The sequence below is a fragment of the Pygocentrus nattereri genome, chromosome 11 (assembly GCF_015220715.1).
Source record: "Pygocentrus nattereri isolate fPygNat1 chromosome 11, fPygNat1.pri, whole genome shotgun sequence".
NCBI classification, from domain to species: Eukaryota; Metazoa; Chordata; class Actinopteri; order Characiformes; family Serrasalmidae; genus Pygocentrus; species Pygocentrus nattereri.
The window spans coordinates 38,132,132-38,154,531 of NC_051221.1; the positions used below are offsets into that span (position 1 = coordinate 38,132,132).

The 22,400-nt window shown below is 40.4% G+C and overlaps 1 protein-coding gene across 3 annotated transcripts; it reads left to right on the forward strand.

Moving 5' to 3' along the window:
- Positions 1-8,924: 8,924 nt before the first annotated feature.
- Positions 8,925-22,197, forward strand: LOC108415700 (plexin-C1-like). 3 transcript variants are annotated; one of them, XR_005130964.1, is made up of 12 exons: positions 8,925-9,954; positions 10,095-10,223; positions 10,357-10,491; positions 11,129-11,229; positions 13,748-13,853; positions 13,948-14,104; positions 14,436-14,538; positions 14,935-15,028; positions 16,149-16,184; positions 18,096-18,226; positions 18,520-19,220; positions 19,434-19,524. XR_005130964.1 is itself a non-coding variant. In XM_037542752.1 (12 exons), the coding sequence occupies exons 1-11, from the start codon at positions 9,046-9,048 to the stop codon at positions 19,600-19,602; spliced, it is 2,070 nt and encodes a 689-aa protein (XP_037398649.1). In that variant the 5' UTR covers positions 8,925-9,045; the 3' UTR covers positions 19,603-19,613; positions 20,334-22,197. The 3 variants fall into 3 exon arrangements, 2 of the variants coding, with proteins under 2 accessions (XP_037398649.1, XP_037398650.1); XM_037542752.1 differs by lacking the exon at positions 18,520-19,220 and adding an exon at positions 20,334-22,197 and having other exon boundaries at positions 19,434-19,613; XM_037542753.1 differs by having other exon boundaries at positions 18,520-19,550.
- Positions 22,198-22,400: the final 203 nt, after the last annotated feature.

A 22,400-nucleotide genomic window follows, 5' to 3' on the forward strand; every position in this document is an offset into this window, starting at 1 on the left:
ATGGCCAGACAAGTTGGGCAGCTGGGGCACATCTGGCAGCTCATGGTATGTCAGCTGAATGGTAAGGAGTTGTGGTCCCTAGTTGACACAATTAGCATAATTTGGTAAGGAGTTTTGCCTAGCGAACAGTAATGCTGATCCACAAAAATCAAAATCACAACGGGGCAGACTGCCCAGATGGACTGTAAGCAATGTGTGACAAAGCCTCTGCCACATGCCCTATATATTCCAAGGTTTTATGTGCTAGTGGCCCTGATTGCTACAATACTGCTAGCAGACCCCAGGCTACTGGTGGAGTTCCAGTTGTCGAACTTGCAGGGGCCAATGCGACTCTCATAGGGGGGCAGCCCGCTGGTGAGGATGGGAAGGTGAGGCCAGCCAACACGACAGGCTGGGGTCAAGTTATCCCAGAGATTGGTGAGGCAATTTCTCTCAAATTACACTGACGTTGAAGGGCTTACCTTAGGCAAGCAGGAGAGACTGCACAGCCTCATATATGAATTCAAGCACTTTTTTGCAGCCCAGGACAAAGATTGCACTTGCACTGACCTAGTGTGAATTGGTCTAAAATAAGACAGTCACCTGGAACACTTCCCCTGTATGCCAGCTAGCCCATCAACTTCCCTTGTCCATGTCAGTGGGTGGTGGAGGATAAGGTGTAGGAGATGTTAAAGCTGTGGTGAATGACCTGTCCAATAGTCATTGGGCCTCACCAGTAGTGTTGTCATGAAAAATGATGTGACAGTACAGTTCTTTGATGATCGTCAGTGACTGTATGCTGTCGCCAGGAAAGACTCTTACACAATACTCCACATAGATGAAGCTTTCGACTGGCTGTTCCACTCCTCCTGGTTCAGTTCATTTAACCTGCAGAGTGGTTACTGGCAGGTCCCTCTGGCTCCAATGCAGTTCTAAAGACAGCCTTTACACTGGGCAGAGAATTATGGGAATTTATTATTCTGCTTTTCTGCCTTTCTTAGTGTGAGCTGGGTTTCCCAACCCTAACACCTAACCTTAACCTGAGACTAACCCTAAACCATTGTCTGGAGTGCTGTGGGTGGCCAGACCAAGCCAAGTCAGCTCATCACAGCAAGACTACTAAGTGACTAAGTGGGACATGCTGGAGCTGCATAGGCAGTAAAGCAGAGCTGGAGAGCTGTGGAAACTCCCTGCATCCCATCGACAGCAGGTTCTATGCCTTGTCCATGCGGTGGCAGGTGCAGGCCACTTCCAGCATCACCAACGTATGGAGACGGCTGGCAGCCTGTTTCTTCTGGGTGGGGAGTTAGGCCGTGTGACATGTGCATGGCATAGAAAAACCCACTAGATCATTATTGAGCACCCTTGCAGCAGCCAACTTCCAGGATCCCATGGAGTAGCAGCAGACATCCTGAGACTGTTAGCAACAACAGAGTTTGAATCGGTGCATGCTGGTGGCAAAAGATTATTTTACCAACTACCAACCAGAGGCATACATGGTCCCCAACGATGAGGTGTCCATCTTCATAGTCTGGCTCATGGAAGCAATGTTCACCAGGTTCAGCATCCCAGGGAACTGCATAGTGATCAGTAGGGGTGGGAACCTAGGCACCTCACGATTCAATTTGATTATGATTCAGAGGGATCTTCTTCTTCTTCTTTCGGCTGCTCCCTTTAGGGGTCGCCACAGCGGATCATCTGCCTCCATCTTGCCCTAACTACTGCCTCCTCTACGTTTACACCAACCATCTCCATGTCCACCTCCACTACATCCATAAACCTTCTCTGAGGTCTACCTCTTCTCCTTCTACCCGACAGCTCCATCTCCAACATTCTTTGACCACTATATCCACTATTCCTCCTCAACACATGTCCAAACCATCTCAACCTGGCCTCTCTGGCTTTATCTCCAAACTGCTCTACCTTCACTTTCCCTCTGATCTGCTCATTTCTAATCTTGTCCATCCTTGTCACTCCCAATGAAAATCTCAGCATTTTCATCTCTGCCACCTCCAGCTCAGCCTCCTGTCTTTTAGACAGAGCCACAGTCTCCAAACCATACATCATAGCAGGACGCACTACTGTCTTGTAAACCTTCCCTTTCACTCTTGCTGCTATCCTTCTGTCACACATCATCCCTGACACCCGTCTCCACCCACTCTATCCTGCCTGCACCCTCTTCTTCACCTCTTTTCTAAACTGTCCATTGTTCTGGATGGTTGACCCAAGATATTTGAAGTCATCCACCTTTACGACCTCTACTCCTTGCATCTTCACCTTTCCACCTGCCTCCCTCTCATTCACACACATGTATTCCGTCTTGTCTCTACTGACCTTCATTCCTCTCCTCTCCAGTGCAAACCTCCACCTCTCCAGATTCTCTTCCACCTGCTCTCTACTCTCACCACAGATTACAATGTCATCTGCAAACATTATTGTCCATGGAGCCTCCTGCCTGACCTCATCTGTCAACCTTTCCATCACCATTGCAAACAAGAAGGGGCTCAAAGCTGATCCCTGATGTAACCCTACCTTCACCTTGAAACCCTTTGTCACTCCAACTGCACACCTCACCTCTGTCTCACTATCCTCATACATGTCCTGCACCACCCTAACATACTTTTCAGCTACACCTGACTTCCTCATACAGTACCACAGTTTCTCTCTTGGCACCCTATCATATGCCTTCTTTAAATCCGCAAAGACACAATGTAGCTCCTTCTGACCTTCTCTGTACTTCTCTACCAACACTCTCAACGCAAAAATTGCATCTGTGGTACTCTTTCTGGGCATGAAACCAAACTGCTTCTCACTGATCTGAACCTCTCGCCTTAGCCTTGCTTCAACAATTCTTTCCCATACCTTCATGGTGTGGCTCATCAACTTTACACCTCTATAGTTACTGCAGCTCTGCACATCACCCTTGTTCTTAAAAATGGGGACCAGTACACTGCTTCTCCACTCATCAGGCATCCTCTCACTCTCCAGGATTTTGTTGAACAACCTGGTTAAAAAGTGCCTGCCTTATCCACTATCTCTCCCCCCGTTGTCCTCCTCTCTCTTGTTTTCCTCATTCATTAGTTCTTCAAAGTACTCCTTCCATCTACTCAACACTCTCTTCACTCACTACTACATTTCCCTCTCTATCCTTTATCAGCCTAACCTGCTGTACATCCTTTCCAGCTCTATCTCTCTGTTTAGCCAAACGATACAAGTCCTTTACTCCTTCCTTATTGTCCAGCCTCTCATACAGCTCATCATAGGCCTGAGCCTTTGCCTTTGCCACCATTCTTTTCGCTATGCGACTAGCGTCACAGTACTCCTGCCTACTTCCTTGATCTCTCTGGTTATCCCACTTTTTCTTAGCTGCTTTCTTCTTCTGAATACTCTCCTGGACTTCTTCATTCCACCACCAACTTTCCTTGTCTTCTTTCCTCTGACCAGATGAAACACCCAAAACATTTTTGCCAGTTTCTCTCACCACCTTAGCTGTAGTTTCCCAGTCCTCAAGTAGCTCCTCACTGCCCCCAAGGGCCTGTTGCAATTTTTCCCTGAACTGCCTGCAACCATCCTCCTCTTCAGCTTCCACCATCTAATATTTGGCTCTGTCTTCACTCTCTTCCTCTTCTTTGTTTCTAATCTCATTCTACAGACAACCACCCTATGCTGCCTTGCTACACTTTCCCCTGGTACCACTTTACAATCTCCAATCTCCTTTAGATGGCATCTCCTGCTAAGTATATAATCCACCTGTGTGCACCTCCCTCCACTCTTGTATGTCACCCTGTGTTCTTCCCTCTTCTGAAAATACGTGTTCACCACAGCCATTTCCATTCTCTTTGCAAAATCTACAACCATCTGACCTTCTGCATTTCTGTCTTTCACACCATACATACCCAGCACCTCTTCTTCCCCTCTGTTTCCTTCACCAACATGTCCATTGAAGTCTGCACCAATCACCAATCTTTCCTCTCTAGGGACACCATCTACCACTTCATCCATCTTACTCCAAAATTCCTCTTTCTCCTCTAACTGACAACCAACCTGTGGTGCATATGAACTGACCACATTCAAAATTACACCCTCAACCTCCAACTTCAGGCTCATGATCCTGTCTGACACTCTCTTTACATCCAGAACACTTTTCACAAGCTGTTCCTTTAGGATTATCCCTACTCCATTTCTCTTCCTCTCTACACCATGGTAGAACAGTTTGAATCCACCTCCAATGTTCCTGGCCTTGCTTCCTTTCCATCTGGTCTCCTAGACACACTATCTACCTTCCTTCTCTCCATCATGTCTGCAAGCTCTCTGCCTTTACCAGTCATTGTCCCTATGTTCAGAGTCCCTACTCTAACCTCCACACTCCTGCCTTTCCTTCTCTCTCGTTGCCTTCTAACCCACCTTCCTCCTCTCCTCTTTGATGGTCTTCGACCTACAGTAGTCCAATTTCCACCGGCACCCTGATGGTTAACAGCACCGGAGGCGGTCATTGTTAACCCCATCCGGTATGGCAATATTTGTGATCTGCATGATAGTTTTGGCACAAGTTTTACGCCGGATGCCCTTTCTGACACAACCCTCACCATTTATCCGGGCTTGGGACCGGCACCAGAAGTACACAAAGTACACCCCTAATGGCTGGTTTATGATTCAGAGGGATGCAGTGTGATTTAAAAATGATTATCGATGCATCTTGATGCATCTTTTTTTTCTATGCAGGATTTCTATTTTCTCTCTGTGTGAGGACTTGGTACTTTTAAAGCAAAGTGTTTACAAAGTGATGTGGCAAGTACCCTGGAAGACTCTCATTCACTGCTCTTGTTTGGAGACGCTGCAGCCACTCATCTGCGATAAAATGCGCTGTTATCGTGAAATAAGATCCAGTGGCAATAGATGTCCATGCAGCATGTTACAGCTATTCCATTCATTTTATATATTTATTTATTTTTTGCTTTTGTAACTTCGGTTTTGGTTTTCTTGTAGAGAGCAGGGGGTTACAGGGTCCAGTCTCAAAGATATTTTACTGACACAGATCGCTGTGTCAGTAAAATATCTTTGAGACTGGACCCTGTATCTCGGCTCCAAAGTGCGCAACGTAGGGCGAAAGCCCTGGCTCTCAAGAAACGAGAACTACCGTGCAGAGTGCAGGTCACATAACAACGTAGTCTCGCTTAGCTAGTAGCTACGAAAAGGCAAAGAGAGATTTAGGATGAGCATTTGGAGACAAAATGGACAAAATGTCTCTTATTCATATTTGGGTTGTCAACTCCTGACCTAAACTAGCTTTTAATGCAGAGGGGTGTGGTCGGTTTTCTCGCTTATCCAGTTGTGTTTTTGTTATGTACCATCACGGACTGTCCGAGCACTGCACTTGCCCACTTCCAAGTTCCACCTTTTACGTTCCATCAACATTACCTTGTAAATAAAATATTTTGAAAATCAGCTTAAAAATACTAGGGTATACTGTTCAGAAAATGTTTGTCCATTCTAATTTTAGGTTACTTAGTTTCTTAGCAATTTTTATACTTAGTTCTTTTGCATGGACTTTATTGTGAAAGGTGGGACTAGGAAATGCCAGGGTTGTGTGGTGCTATAGCAAGCTAGAGAGAGCTAGGGCCAGCTAACAGTAAGAGCTATGAGTTAGCAGGAGAATTTTTTCCCTCTCGGACCAGCTCTGGACCAGAACTTTGAGTTGTTCGAGTTTCTTGTGAGAACCCCCCACGTCACCATATGTGAACTTCTGGCTTCTTGAAAATCTGATGTGTTAAATAAAATCTAGCTATTATTGTGAATTCACCACTAATACAAAAAGTACATGACCTTTTGGACTTAACAAAGGAAATGTATGGTAACATGAAATGTGTGGAGTTTGAACATCTTTAGCCTACATTTATGTAAACCTTTGGCCTGCAGATATACATAAACAGACATATTTAACATTAAACACCTGAAGCACATATACATGCGTGGCACAGCAGAAACTACTGTACATTTTGAAAATGTGTCTAACTGACAGGACTAGAGTCAGTTATTCAAAAACAGTGAAGCATCTGACTGATACATTGTCTGTGTGAGACACAAATACTTTAAAAACATTTTAATGTCTGGCTAACTGTTCTTCATTGTCATTTACAAGCAGATTTCTAATCTATCTAACACCTTTTTACAACCTCAGTGTAGCATTACATAGACATACAGAGGTGTCATTTAAATGCAGAAGCTTTGTTCTAGGGTTAACAAGGCATTTAGCTGAACATATGTTGCACAATAAACTGATTAGACCTGCTAAACTAGCTAGCAAGTTATTGCTATATAACAATATAGACAGCAGACTATTCATTTAGAGAAGGACAACAGCTTGCAAGCTGTCCTACATTATCTCTGGTAGCTGGCTCAGTTTATCTCACTTTTAAACTTTCTTCCTTCTTTCTTCCTTCTTCCATTTTAATGTCTCAGCTAATCAGCAAAGACAGCCACACCATCTTCATCCATCCATCCATTTTCTAAGCCGCTTCTCCATCAGGGTTGGGGGGGGGGGGTGCTGGAGCCTATCCCAGCAGTCTTCGGGCGGAAGGCAGGAACACACCCTGGACAGGTCGCCAGTCCATCACAGGGCAGACAGACAGACAAATGCAGTCACTCAGTCACTCACACACTCACACCTAGGGGCAATTTAGCATGTCCAATTGGCCTGACTGCATGTCTTTGGACTGTGGGAGGAAACCAGAGAACCCGGAGGAACCACAGACACGGGGAGAACATGCAAACTCCACACAGAGAGGACCCTGGTCACCTGGCAGGGGAATCGAACCTAGGCCCTCCTTGCTTTGAGGCGACAGTGCTACCCACCACTATGAAGTTAACAATGAAGCCAATTTTAATAATGTACAAAAATCCATATAAAGACTATCTCATATATATATATATATATATATACATATATATATATGAGACATTAATGAGAGTAATATATATATGAGATATTAATGAGATTAATATAAGATATTAATGAGATATTAATGAGATTAATATATATATATATATATATATATATATATATATATATATATATATACAGTGAGAATCTTATATCCTGATTATAAGCTTAGCTCTCTATTTTTATATTAATAATGTAGATAGGCCAGCAACTGTGATCTGTAGAAAACTTTTTAAAGACACATACAGGGTGCAGATATTTCCTGTGTAAGCAAGAATGGAAATAGGGCTGCCTCTGTGGTTGATGCTTCTTCATTGAAATGAAGTCATCAGCTTCTTCCACAGAAGAAGAGGTGCATGTTCTCGCATTGTTTTTTAAGGATCATGCTACAAAATCCATATTTGGTAAGGCTTTACTCTTTAACCAATCATAAGTCCTATACTGGCTGTTCTGGAGTGCCTACATAACCCACTGTCAGATGAGTGTGTGAGATTTCTCGTTAGAAGACGCAAGCTTTCCAGGTACAGGAATGAAGGAAGATTTTCTGTAACTCAAGAGTAACACTTCTTTAATTTGACTGAATCATTCTTACTTAACAACATACATATACATATACACACACACACACACACACACACACCAGCTTCATTGTTTCTACAATCATTGTCTGTTGTATCAGCTCCACATTTACCTTACGCAGAAGCATTTCTGCAAGTGTTAATATATACATTCAGGACTCATGCATAACTCTACAGCAGTGATACACCCTGGAGAGGTCGCCAGTCCATCACAGGGCAGACAGACAGAAATACACATTCTCACACACACACACTAGCAGTTATACATGTGATGACAAGCACATCAGTTGTCATGATCAGTTTCATCATGACTGAAGCTCAAAGTAAAAGGCTTCTTTAGATTTGATTATTGCCACTGCTCTTACTCAGAAGGTGCAACCTCTGTGGGAAAAAGTTGCTCTAGTGATGTAGGTGGTGCCTCATTTGAACAACGCATGCCTCAGTGTCAATTACCTCAATCTCTGGTTCCTGACTTCTGGACAGGACAGCAGGGAGCCAGTTGTGTAAGAGGTTGTGTTTAAGTCAGTACACATAGAATCTTGTCTGTACAGTGTGGTCAAACTGCAAAACATCCAATTCCTTTGTGTGTGAACGTGATCTGTAACACTGGTCAGCTGCTGTTGGTGTGTTCATTGTTTTCATGATTAGCTGTCAAGTAAAAATCAAAATATGTAGCCTAATAAACTCAGGAGACTGTGTTCATCTCACTCCTCCACGCTGTGGCTTCATGTTTGTGGCATTTTCTCTTCTGTCATACAGCTCACTGAGTGTGGATGATCTCAAAGAAACTGGACTTCAGAAAGCCGTGATTGGTCATGCTGTGGGTTTGTAGCGTCACCTGCTGGTTAAAAGTGGAACTACAGGATGACGTGAAAGAGTACATTCAGTGATTCAAACAGACCCCACATGGTTCACATCACAGATAATGTCCAGAGACTGAGTGAGAAGAGAATCAGAGTATTCAGTGCTGAAAAAAAAAACACAGAAACCATTAAAGGTTTTTGATGGTTACTTGTGGTGTCTGATAGTCGCTAATGGTACTTATTTTTTTCGTGATTTGTTGATATCACAGTGTAAAGGATGCTTATGTTTTAACAGGTGTTCTGAAACCCATTCCAGATGCATCTGATGGTTAATGGCTAATGTGATCTAAAGATGTCCTACAGGAAACGAGTAGTCTCTAATGGTAACTATTAAGCCAGTTCTCATTTAAAAAAACAACAAAACATCAAGTTTCAATCCTAATGGTACTGATTTTGTCTGCAGAGTTGTGTGTAGAGATTTGAAAAACAACTCTTTCCTAAAAATGCTTGTTTGCAATAGCGAGAAAACTGTGATAAAGACATCAGCAGCTGCAGCAGTTCAACACTAAAAACACACAAACTTAAAGAAGTATGTAACCGGTTTAACATGAAATAAGTCGGAAGTTCTCACCTCCATCCACTTCGAGCAGAGACGCTCTGCAGACGTTAGTCCTGATCTTCTCTCAGCTCCACATGTCGATCAGACTGACTCGCTCCGAGTTTCGGCTCCACTCAGACCTGCAGGATGAGGACTGTTTATCTGGGAATGCTGCTCTTATTCCAAAGCGCTGTTTCCTCCTTAACGGAGTTCAGCGTTAATGGAGAGATCAGGAACTTTGCTGTTGGAAACGGGAAAGTGTTCGTCGTCACCGACTCTCAGCTCCTCCAGATGACGCTCGATCTAGTAGAGGAAAAACAGAAGGACATACAGAACCACAGACACCAGAACCGAGTTAATATTTTACTGCCTTTCGACGCGAATAAGACCCTGATAACCTGCGGAACCTCTGACTGTGGATACTGTGAACTCCTGGACATCAATGACATCAGCAGAAGTCTCTACAGGGAGGATGTTACAGTGGGACCATCTGTTAATAAATCATCTGTTTCTTTTCTTGTGGATTTTGATGAAGGAACAGAGAAATACATGCTGGTTGCCAGAGAAAAGGTTCCTGATGACTGTGGCTCTGATGAAGGAGTTTCTCTGCATAACACTCTGGAATCTCAACAAGGAGGAATTTTCTCTAAATCAGGCATTGAGCCAACTGAAGCCAGCATTTCTCCACAGAGTGATGCTGAGTGGATTGACGGCTTCCAATCATCTAATCCCTCTCACTCGTACCTGCTGGTGAACGTTAAGTCTAAAACAGGTCCAGCTGTGGTGGTCTTAAGGATGAAGAACGGCCACAGTAAAACTGAAATGACCAGATCTTTAGAAGGTGCAGTGCTGCAGTGCTGTGATGATAAAGAGCGTAAAAAGCTCTTGTCCTCCTCTGTAGTTCTCTCCTCTGGATCTCCTCTTCTCTGGGCGGGAATATTCACTGCGCAAGAACCGAACGACCCCCAGAAAACTGCTTTGGCCATTTACGACCTCAGTCAGATCAGAGACCGAGTACCTTCATATTTCAGCTGTAAACCAACGTGCAGAGCTCAGGTGAGAAACTGCCAGTAAATGAAATATCATTTATTTTAAATAATCTGCACTTTATTCTTCATGTCATTCCACCTCTAAATCAGATGCTGTAGATCAGTATCTGTCATTTCTTTCCCTCAACATCTTTCTGGTGTCTGCAGAAAGGAGAAGATGTTCTGAGGCCTCGTGCTGTGGTGCTCAAACACAGTTCAATGTCATCTGTAGCAGCAGAAAAGAAAGGAGCCTGGATTGAGCTCTACATCGGAACTGCTACTGGACAACTGCTCAAGGTCTGACTCTCTGTCCATCTTCTAATACATAATAGAATATGATCTCTCTCTCTCTCTCTCTCTCTCTCTCTCTCTCTCTCTCATGTGTCTTTATTTATTTTTCTGAACATTGTTCCTTTTTATGTCTTTCCAGATTGTGCTGGACAAGGCTTTGAATTCTGGCTGTGTGACAGTGCTGTACAGCTCTGATGATGGCAACATGGTGTTTCCCAGAATGCACTTTGACCCAGTGGATCATAAATACATCTACGTAGCTTCGAAAAATCAAGTGAGTTTTAAGTCCCTTTTGAGCTGGATTAGTATTACATAGGGACGTGGTGTAATTTGAGTGATTACTAATGAGCACCATGATTTTAATCCAGTAGATAAGAATCTGCCATATCTGTAGTTTTGACATGTCTGCTACATGTCCAGAGGGAATTAACTCCTACAATTCACCAAACTCAGAACTCCTGAGTAATAGTGGTCTTTTTCGAATCAACATCTGAGAAATGTAATGACAAAAGTGGGTAATAGAAAATGGTTGAGGCTGAAGTCGTTAGAATTTTCCTGTTCCATCTTAAATGGTGCAGCAAGGACATTCCAGCAACTCATTTTCAGCTTTGTAGAAAAAAGCTCCTCCCCTTATTTTCTTTTTTGGGACCTGAAGGCAAAGCTAACAGGTACAATGGCGCTTCATTTAACCCGATTCGTTAATCCTCAAGTTTATGATGAGACTTCTGAAATCCATGTTTTTGGTGATGGCCAAAGGTCTAGTGCTGGCTTATTTGACGCTTATCAGCACAATGTGTTGTTATTGCTAAGAAGTGAGGAAAATAAGTATAAATAATTAATGAGGTTTATTCAGGAGGCTCAAGGAGTGAAAGTTGATTGCCTGACTAAACAATGGTGTGTGTGTGTTGTAGATCAGGCGAGTAGCAGTGTCTCAGTGTGGTGTGCACAGCACTTTCACAGACTGCAGAGCTTCTCAGGACCCTTCCTGTGGCTGGTGTGTAACCACAAACAAGTACGTTCCTCTGCAGTGCTGTTCATGCCTCTCACACCTCTCAAACTACACACTGCATCTGTTTTTCTACTTTACGTAACCCAGACTCGGCCCTAAACTTTGGAACAGTGTCAGAATCTGCATCATTTTATTCTGCATAAGAATTTTCACACAACAACACACAGGTGGCATTTGGTAGTCTCCTCACAGATGTATCATATGGATCAGTGTGGACAGGAAAAGGGAAGGTGAGAGGTGGGCAGGTGGGTGACTGCAGCTTAAGAGAAACAGGGCCTGTAATTCGGAAAATAATACTCATTAAAACTAAAGTTTTCACCGAACAAACAGATAGATAGAATATGTGTTTATGCTTTTTTTTTCCTGGGTCCAGCCCAAAGCAGAAATTACACTGTCGCCTTTTAGTTTTATTTGAGCTTTTCACACTGACATATTTAACATCAAACCCAAAGACTCAAAAACTCAAAAAAACTGACTGGGCAGATTTTACGATGCACATAGACGGTAATGTACACCAAACTGTTCTACCTATGTGTGCAGTTAAATGTGTTTATCTAGTATTTTATAATGATTTTATAATGACTTCAAACACGCCTCAGGTTCGTTTTAAAATGGAAACTACCTGTTAAGAGCTCATGAAGATAAAACACATGCAGGCATCAATACAACACCAGAAACTTGTATTTTCCTTGAACCAAAGAAGTTCTACACCGAGACAACCAAGATTAATCTCTCTCTTTGGTCCATTTGGACATATGAGTCTCTATAGTGTTCATATTTTAAACCAACCGTAACAGACTTTGGATGACAGCACCCTCATTTGAACCTCACTAAGGGCGTTTTCACACCTACCTCGTTTGGTCCGGACCTATTTAACTGAAATGACCCCTGGCTGGGAGCACATTTTATTATGCAGACATTATGGCGCTGTTTGTCTGTTTTAACATCTGATATATGTTCTTTCAGCCCAAGATGCTGTTGATAACAGCAGATAAACAATAAAATAATATCCAAAGAATGCATAACATTTTCAGAAAATAAGAACGTTAGACAGAGACGTTTCCTCAGTAATGTCTTTATTAAAGCCCTCTCCACATTTCCTCTCACCAGCCATCTGTAAAATGTCCTGATAACAGAGAGAAACATATTTTCTATAGTTTTTCATTTCTTTTTTAGTGATACTTGCTAAATAGCCATTCAGCAAAATTCGTCATAATCCAAATTAGAAACTATACTTGATAAAAGATGAAACAAGCTAGTCTGCTACCTGACCTAAGCCTGACTGGCCCAACAAAATACTAGCTTTTGGGCTGTGAGCTGATGTTTTATATACAACGTTGGGCTCAGGCTGCTTTTGCTGTCTAATCAGTGACTTTCTCATGTAGTAGATCCTTTTTTGCAGTCATACACTTTTCACTTAGTCTCTCCTTTGCCAGCCATAGACATCAGATCAAGACAGTGTAAAGAAAAGATGCCCTCAGCTAAAGATGTTTAAAGTGTTCTGTGAATTTGTAATGAGACTATATGGGCTATAACAACTAAAGTGAATTGTGCTTTTGTCATACTCTAAATAAAAAGTACATAAACTCATGATAACTCATGATCCAGTAACATGACTGTGCTTGTAATAGGATATATAGGATATTCGCTGGTACTTGTGACTAGTGACTATAAAGGTTCTTCATCATCATCATCATCATATAAGGTTGCAATATACCATTGCCACCCACTTCATTAGAAACCTTACTATTTAATAATCTGAGCAATCATCACAGAGCAGTGTTTAGCCACTTTATACTGAAATATAAACATAATTAGCTAGCATTTTGTCAGAACAATCATTTAGCTCAATGTATGAGATATTGAGATATGATTCATTTTTGTGAATAATCAGTAATATTTGTCATATTGAAACATGTTTTGGAGTACCCAATTATCACACAAACTACAACCCCGTTTCCAAATCAGTTGAGGCTCTGCGCAAAATATGCATAAAACAGAATGCAATGCTGTGGAAATAAATGAAACCCTATATTTAATTTAAAATAGTAAAAAGACACCATACAGTATCAAATGTTGGAACTGAGAATTGTATTGTTTTTGAAAAACATACGTGCCCATTTTGCGTCTGTCAGCATAGAAACTGAAGTTTCTACAGTAAAATGATAAATGTCAAAAATCGAAGGTGTGACTAATCACAAAGCCGTACAGATGCTTTTCTCCAACATAACAGATAAAATTCACCACTAAAAAGGAAGTAGTAACTAAATGTTACTGACTCACAAAGTAGAAGTTTACTTTCCTCACAAATATACTTTAGTAGACATAAAAAAATATTAAAATATTCAGGAATGTACAAATCTATCAGAATTTTGTTTGAATGTATTTGAATTAATATCCACCTCTTCTTATCAAAACGTAACCACTTAGAACTGTCATTTAGCAAGAACATGACACATAATGAATTGTAGTTGCTCACTTCTTGTCTTGTGTGCATCTTTTTCTCCTTTGGGTCACTTAGGTGCTCCAGCAAGGTGGGATGCTCCAACTCCATTTGGATCCCCATTCCTGAAGATTTTTTTCAGAAGGAGCTGATCACATTTCAAGTGGCCAAAGTCTCTGGAAAGGTAACTGACATTATGTTTTTCATTTATATGTCAAAATGATTTATCTTGAATTTAGCCTTATTTATATGTTTTTATCTGCTGTGTTGTCATTCAGGTCAGTCTGAGTCTCTACCTGATAGCACAGGGCACAGTAGGTCCTCCATTAAAATGCAGTATTAAGGCAGGGAATGTGGATCTGTGTGACAACTTGACCTCAGTTTCCCAGAACAGCTGCTCCTGCAGTTTCTCCAGCCAACGTCTGCCTCCTGAAGGTCAGTGCATTCTCACTTTAGCTTATGATTGTTTTCTGAACTTCCAGAGTTCATTGTCTACTGGTGACAAGAGTCAGTTTCTAAAGAAGGTGTACTTTCCCTCCAGCAGGGAATAAATTAGATCTCTAGGCCTGCTCACCACTTTATAATGAAGCTCAATTAGTGAAGAGCACTAAGGAAGTGAATGAGGTGAATGAATTTATAGTCTTAAATTTAATGGTCTGCATTCATGTAAAGTACTGTGCAAGTCTTAGGCATCTGAGAAAGAAATTTTAAATGCTGTAAATGTAAAAATGTAACCAGAAGGTGATACTTTGCTTTGTGTATCCAGGACTCAGAGTCATAGCAGCCGTCACTATTGGAGATCAGAAAATCACAGAGAGCCTGAAACTGAGGAACTGCCCAAACATCACAGAGACATCACCATATGCTGCGTAAGAGGATTCAAGTTATAAAACTCTCTAAGCAGCTGCCCCTTATCACATTAGGTTTGTGACACTGGGCCACTTTAGGTGAACTTCGTCAGTAGTTCAGAACTTCGTCAGCTATTTTAATATAACTTTTTGCTTTTGAGTTAGCATGAAAATGTCCAATCACTTTTGCACAGGCCATATTTATATATATATATATATATATATATATATATATATATATATATATATATACTTTTAATTCAACAAATCAGTAAGTGTGCATTTAAATGTGTTTAGAATTGTGTTCTCTGTAAACCATGTGTAACTTATTTTCACTTAGAAACTCACCAAAGCATGTGATTTGACCCGGGTGCACAAATTTTTACATATGACTGTGTTTGTATGTTTGCTATGCAGATGTGCAGCGTGTGTCTCAGTTGGGTGTCACTGGTCTCCTGTTAGTCAGAATTGCAGCTGGACTCAGGGTTCTGCACCACAGGTACACATACAGGTGAGTTCATGTAACCCCTCAATACAGCATACAGGTTTATGGTGTATGTAAATCAGATGTGTAGACTTGAGTCACAAATTCGATGACTTCATCTCGAGAAAATCAAGAAAAACTTGTGACTGGACTTTGTCTTCAACACCAATGACTCAGACTTTGATGTGGACTCCCACCTTATGACTCTGAGAGACTCAAGACCCAAAGTGGAAGTAACATGGAGGCTTAGTCGTAGTATCAATGCCTCACCACAATGCTGATGTTTGCTTCTAATTCCAGTGTTCTATTACATTCTGGCACCAGTGTGGCATTTTTAAAGAGTTAGTTATCTTAGATTCTAAATGTGATATTCAATAATGTTTTTTTTTCACTAAAAAAGTTTCATTTTGTTAAATCAACTAAAGGTCTTGTTTAACACTGTGTCTTCATATGTGCTGTTTAACTAGAGCTGTGTCTGAATAGTCAAATGACACTTCTTTTCCTGTCCACTTTTCTTGTGATCTATGATTTGTTAGTCAGGTAGATTCATGCTGGTCAACTCTGCAAACATATTTAGTGAGACTAAGGGCTTCAGATCAGCCAAAATCAAGAAAAGCTGGTAGAAAATGAGGATTCATTTAACCGTTCTGAACCAGCCTATACAGACTAGACTTCCACAATGGCGGATTGTCCTTAAGTCACTCCATTGTGACATCACATTCCCCAGCTCTACAGATGTAGTTCATTGTGAGATGCAGAGAGAGACAAAAGAGTGAACTTTCTGCACTTTTATTCACAGAGACAGCAGCACAGAAAGTAGTCCGTTTTATTTATATGTTTACCGTGTGCTGGATGCTGTAAAATATCAATCTCTTAGACTTGCAGTGTTAGGTATAAATATCAAGTCTGAGAGAGCGACATTTTACAGCATTCAGTTTGATTTAAAACAAGCACTGCTGAACGTTCTCTTTTGCTTGATCATTTGTGTCTGTGTCCTATAAACGGTGATCATCTGAACATTTCTACATTTAGTTAAAGTTTTGATTTAGAATTGCAGACAGATCTTTTCAGCCGTCTTGCACTTCAAAGAATTACAGCCAAAACGTTCTGATTTAAATGTTTTAAACTACTTTTCTTTTCTCTGTAGGATGCGTGTAAAGAATTCTCTTCTAAGAAGTACACAGTGAGTGAATTTGCCTACAATATTAGTAGAAATAAGAGCTATTTCTGTCAGCAGGGAGCTGAGAATTAAAAGGAAAGCTGGGCAGAGTTGAGTTTAGGTAAAAGGGTTCAGGCCTTTTGAAGAGGGATGGATTGATACTGATACAGGTATCAAGAATCCATCCAATACCATGTTCTTTTACTCATACTTTCCTCAAAAGACATGAACTGATATCAAGATTCCGATGCCAGCTGATACTGTGTGGCATAAGCCTAGTATACGTTACCATGCTAACAAACAAACTGGCAGTGAATGAGGGTCTGCCTGCACAGCATACTTATAACACCATGGCAGTCAGATGCCAAGGTTAGGCTCAGGAGTATGTGTGTAGGTTGTGTCTTGAAGTTAAGATTAGGGTCAGATTTAGTAGAATCTATCACACTTTTGAGTTTCATTGCTTTTAATAGACATTTAGTTTAAGTTAAAGCCACATTGTGCATCTATAAAGCATCTACCATGGACCATCAAATGTTACCAGTGAAGTAACTGTTGCATTGCGTTGCAAGTCACATTGCACTCATTTACAATAAAACCTACTTAATTCCAAGTAAGTTACTAATTATGGTATCAGTAGGAGTTGGTTGTAGCAGAACCAATATAAGTGTTATATAATCAGAATACAACAAACAGTAAGTTAGTTAACTTTATGAAATTGACAAAATAAGCAAAGGCACCTTGCATAGAGAGAGATTGTGTGGCTTCAGCATTGCACTGAGTGCAGCATGATTTGGACAATTTTTTTCATTTTTCCATTATTAATGTATTGAAAAGCTAAATCCGTAGCTATTCAAAATGTCCAGGTGCATCAGTGGTTATGTCCTCCTGAAATGACCAGGTTGCATTTATGAAGACAGCACTGGCTTTATAGTGGAATGTTTTCTGGAGCAGTATGTCATCCTGGTGTCCTTTGCATACTAGGAAATCTATGGCAAATTGTTGGTATAGTGTAGTGGATGGTTGGTATAGTGTAGTGGATAACACCTCTGCCTTCTATGCTGTAGACTGGGGTTCAATCCCCCACCTGGGCAAACATCCTACGCTATACCAATAAGAGTCCTTGGGCAAGACTCTTAACACTACCTTCGCCTACCTGTGTAAATTGATAAAATTGTAAGTTGCTCTGCATAAGAGGGTCAGCTAAATGCTGTGAATGTATAAATTACAGAAATTTATGTTGGTCGCATACTACTTACTACTTTTATGCACAAGGAGTACTCCAGCAGTATGTAGTAGGCAGCCACTGTCTAGTGAGTGGTAAAGTTGGTTTCATTTTCACATGTAGGATTTTCTTCAGTGGTTTTTGAATGACTTGCAGAATGTTCTCATCAGTCACATCATTTAGCACTTAGTTTTTAGTGTAAAATCAATGCCTTTTTAAACTTGTAGAACACAATGATTCAGTGGATTGATAAAGCCACTTAGAGTTTATGGGCCATCTGCAAATTACAATCAGTAAAGTCTAAGGTCAACACACTACTATGAAACCTGAGCAGATAGAATACAAATGATTGACAGCTAGAGTTTTAGAATAGACTCAGTGTATAAGTATTGTTGATGAGGGGTCTCAAAAGAAGAGTTCTACCAGACTGATGTTTTGGCTTTGGTATGGATCATTTTACAATGATTACTTGTTTCTCTGTGTTTTAGTCCCAGAGCTTTTAGTCTCCATGTACCAAATTTTACATTTTCCTGTTAAAATCACTCAGATGTTGTAATGTGGAGCGATGAGGAGGCAGACGCATATGCAATATACTGATCTTTTAAATACTAAATATTAACATTATATCCAGATTACCACCCAATAGTAGAATGATCTGGCTATTGATTTCATAGTCACTATCTAAAGTCTTCTTTCTTTGTCCTAATTATCAGCCAGAGATCCTCTCCGTGTTGCCTAACCAAGTCTCACTTTATGGCAAAAACAATGCAGTAATAAAGGGGAAAAATCTGGATCCAGTTGTGGAAATTCGCTTACAGGGGTTGAAGGAGTGCGATTTAAAAGAGTGAGTAGTCACACATGTACACACACACACACACACACATATATACACACACACACACACACACACACGTGCATACTTGCTTTTCTCTTTGATTACTTGTGGTAAATGTGGTAAATTTGCAGACAGCCGTTTACAGAAAGAAAAGTCAGTGTCATCATTCCATTCAGCTTTGATGGCTTCAAACCATAGAAAAGCATTGATAAACTAGTTTGTGTTCAATGGTAGATCAAATATTCTCTATAAGGGGATTTAAATCTGGACTAGCCCAAGACCATGTGTTTCCACGACTCCAGTGCTGGAGCGCTCCACTGACACACTGAAGTTCAGTATTCCGAGGAGAAATAAAGGAACTGTGAGGGTGTGTGTGGTGACAGCAGATGGCCGTTGTCATAGTAACGCTACCATCACTTATGGCACTCAGCCCACTTGTACTGGACTGCAGCCTAGAGACACCTGGGCCAGGTACAGCAGAAACATTCTGCACGTTAAACATAATCACTACTACAAATTCACTTCTGTTTTATTAAATATATTCAACCCACAGGCCCTGATGGTGAAATGCTCTTTAGTGTTTAACTGCATAAAGCTTATTTTCTTTTATTTAAGTTCCTCTTCTCTCTGTAATGAGATTAAAACTGACTTAATATTATTTCTTACATGGCAAGTGTCAGGGTCAATTGTCTCAAAAGGTATTTAATGGAGCTGGTAATTGTGATTAAATAAAAAAAATACAGTTAGTTATATGCATAGAGTTACAGATATAAACATATTTAGCACAATATCACGGTTTCTTTTTGGCTATTTGTAGGAAGCAACTTAAGCTCTGCAGGTCTTCTTGAAATTAAAATGAAAGCGGTTTCCTGCTGCTGATGTTTGATGTTACTGTGTGTCGGTCAGTGGGGGGAGGAAGATTGAAGTGCTGGGGAGCGGTCTGCAGTACGTGGAGACAATCATAGTGAATAATAAAGAAATAAGCGTCAAGTCAAGCACTGTGGTAAAGTATTTGCACACAGTTATCTCCCTTCTCTCTGAAACAACAATCCTCTTCTGAGTCTAACTCTGTGACACAGTTATGACCTGTACATTCATTCAGAGCAGTATATTCAGAGCTGGCGTACCTTTTTTTTATCATCCCCATTACTCTTCATCATAACCCTTCATTAAACTTTACACTATGTTTATCTTATGTTCTCTCTCTCTTTTTCAGGGTGTCTGGTTTCACTCTCCATCTCTCAGGGTGGGTGAGAGCTCTGGGCTGTTCTGTGTCTCTCTCAGAGTGGGGAACTCAACAGTGGACTGTGTACATAAACTCTCTTACCTCCCAAACCCAGAATTCATCAGCTTCTCCACCTCTCAGGATGTCGGTTATGGTTTAGTTTTCATTAATGTAAGTATAGTAAATATCCATCCATCCATCCATCCATCCATCCATCCATCCATCCATCCATCCATCCATCCATCCATCCAATCCATCCCTCCATCCATCCATCCATCCATCCATCCATCCATCCATCCATTATCTTCCGCTTCTCCGGGGTTCGTGTCGCGGGGGCAGCATCCTAAGCAATGAGGCCCAGACCTCCCTTTCGCCAGCCACTTCCACTAGCTCCCTGGGTGGATTCCGAGGCACTCCCAGGCCAGCTGGGCAATATAGTCATTATCCAAGTTCCAAAGGCCAGTTTCAGCAACCGAGGATCAGAACGCTAAGGCCCATGCCTTCGGACACTGCCCAATCCACAAAGCACCAGACCCCTACTACCGGTGGTGGGTCGATGTCATATAAATCCTCTTTTATCTAAGTAATATGTGTTATAAATAGTCATATATGACTGGACATGTACACATTTATGCTACGTTGAATGTGTAGAAATGCATATTTTGTAGTTATCAGTCCAAATGAACAGAAAGATCTCAGGATTGTGCACAGCTGAAACATCATGTGTACAAGGAAGGACAAATATTTCCACACAACTGTTTTAAGACAGAAAGAGACGCAAAGGCAGTGAACAGGACACTGTTTCAAACAGCAGGATTGTAACACTAATTAGCCTGTTTCTTTATTAAAATCAGAATAGTTTTGACTGTCCTCCTGTCTTTTCTGTTCCAGATCAGTGTTGGCGACTTTTCCACAATTCTAAAAACTCAAGTGGGACACACAGACAGTTTGTTCTGTGTGTAAGATTCACCCTGAATTTCTGAGTCCTGTAAGAAAATGATCCTGATCATCTCTCTCTTCTCTTCAGTCAACATGCTTTTGTAATTATGTGTCTGTTCTCAGTGTTTACATGTGCACAGTTCAGTTCCAACCTGCATCTAATATGCTGCTCCCCCTCCTTTGGTCAAGATAGTTATTATTATTAGTATCATTTTCTTTTTCTTTCACTTTCATAATTTTTTTGCTAGTGCTCTATGTGCCTGAAATACCTAAATGCACTCATTTGAGGGCGTGTCCACATAAATTTGGCCAGTGTATGGAAATTGTACAGTGTTCATTTTCATGATGTCATAGAAGTAATAAAAAAGCTATTTTGCTTTTTAATTTTAACATTTGACGTGAAACCTATAACAATGTTTACATACTATTATTGTTAAGGAAAATTAGGTTTAGGTAGCATGATATGGGTCTGTTCACACTCTAGGGATCACAAAATGTTTTAAGATATTCAGCTTCCTTATATCACACATAGACATGCATGAAAGCATATATATATACAGCTATAGGCACAGGGCTTTCTGCAGTTACTCATGTCAGATTTCATAACTATGCAGGATATGAGGCACATTTAAACATGGTATGAGTGTTCATATAAAGTGTTAGCTGATGTTCTTGTGTATATATTTGGGAATAATCGTCATAATTAACTGGAGTTTTGTTCATTTAATTTCAGTTGATTTCTTTTGCTTCTAATTATGTTTTAAGAACATCAGTTAAAACTCCCGGTCACACTTTATTTGGTTGGTCTCCTATAGATGCTCTATAGCTAGTAAAATCATTAACAAACTTTCTGGTGATCCCCAGTTGATTATCAACAACATTAGGGTTAGGAGTAGAGTTGGGGATAGATTTATGAACTTCAGTTGAGTTTAATGGTTATTGAGCTGAATGTTATTGAAAGACAGACTGAGCATTTGCAAATAATCTATACTGAACAATCTAAGTTACATTCAACTTCAAGTTTAATGGCATTTAATGACCATTCAATTGAATGTTACTTAAATATATATACGGAACATTTACAAAGAATCTACAGTGGACCATCCAAATAAAGCGTTGCCAAACTACTCTCCACTGCCCTGATGTCAAAATGTGCTGGGTATATAAAAAGAAACATCTAGTGCAGCGGTTAGTGGCTCATTTAAACTACGGAGGCTTGATTGTTATGAATTGTTGTTCCTAGAACACAGTAGCAAGAAAGTAGCCGTTCAAAAGCCGAGCACAATGTTTGTCATCAAAGAATTTGGCCCTGTTTTAATAATGCGGCTACATTTTATCATTATCTTGTTTTAAGATACTTCAGATTCCTTTGTGTCCATGTGATGTAACAATGTTTATTTGTTGATGCAAAAATGTTCCTTTGGACAAGGTAAATATCTTTACAATACTTTTTAAGTATTGTAAAAATACTTTTTACAATACTTTCGTGCTTTTTCAGTGTAACTGACTGCATTTATGACCGTTTAACTGTTATATTATATTTAATAATATATTGTATATTTATATTTAATTACATAATCTACTTCATGAAATGGGATTTGAGAAAGCTCTAATTGTTTACACTGTGACGATGTATCACCATCTGCAGGTTAAACTGGGAACTACAGAAAGAAATGAAAATAAAGAAATCAAATTGTTTACAGACAACATAAATATAGTGAAGTAGCTAGAGCTGTTAACACATACTCATATAAAATGTCCTTATTGTAATGATGTAATGACTCAAATAAAAGGTATATTTGCAAAACCAACTTGAGAAGAAGTATGAGAGGACTTAAGTACTTTTTGTTAGGTGTTACAAGCTTGTCTTCTTCTTTTGGACTAAAATAATAAGCATTAAAAGTTAGAGGTGTAAGCAAAAGCACAGCAGTACAGATGCTGTCACTACCAAAACAAAACAAAATAATTATGTTTTACATTCCTCACAAGTATTCTTCAGTAAAAGAAAAGTATTAGCAC

What these genes read in the sequence shown, in the direction of transcription:
- LOC108415700 (XM_037542752.1), top strand. Translation starts at nt 9,046, where the DNA reads ATGAGGACTGTTTATCTGGGAATGCTGCTCTTATTCCAAAGCGCTGTT. An exon ending in TGGCCAAAGTCTCTGGAAAG is followed by an intron (nt 13,854 to 13,947) that starts GTAACTGACATT and finishes GTTGTCATTCAG; the next exon opens with GTCAGTCTGAGTCTCTACCT. An exon ending in CACCACAGGTACACATACAG is followed by an intron (nt 15,029 to 16,148) that starts GTGAGTTCATGT and finishes TTTTCTCTGTAG; the next exon opens with GATGCGTGTAAAGAATTCTC.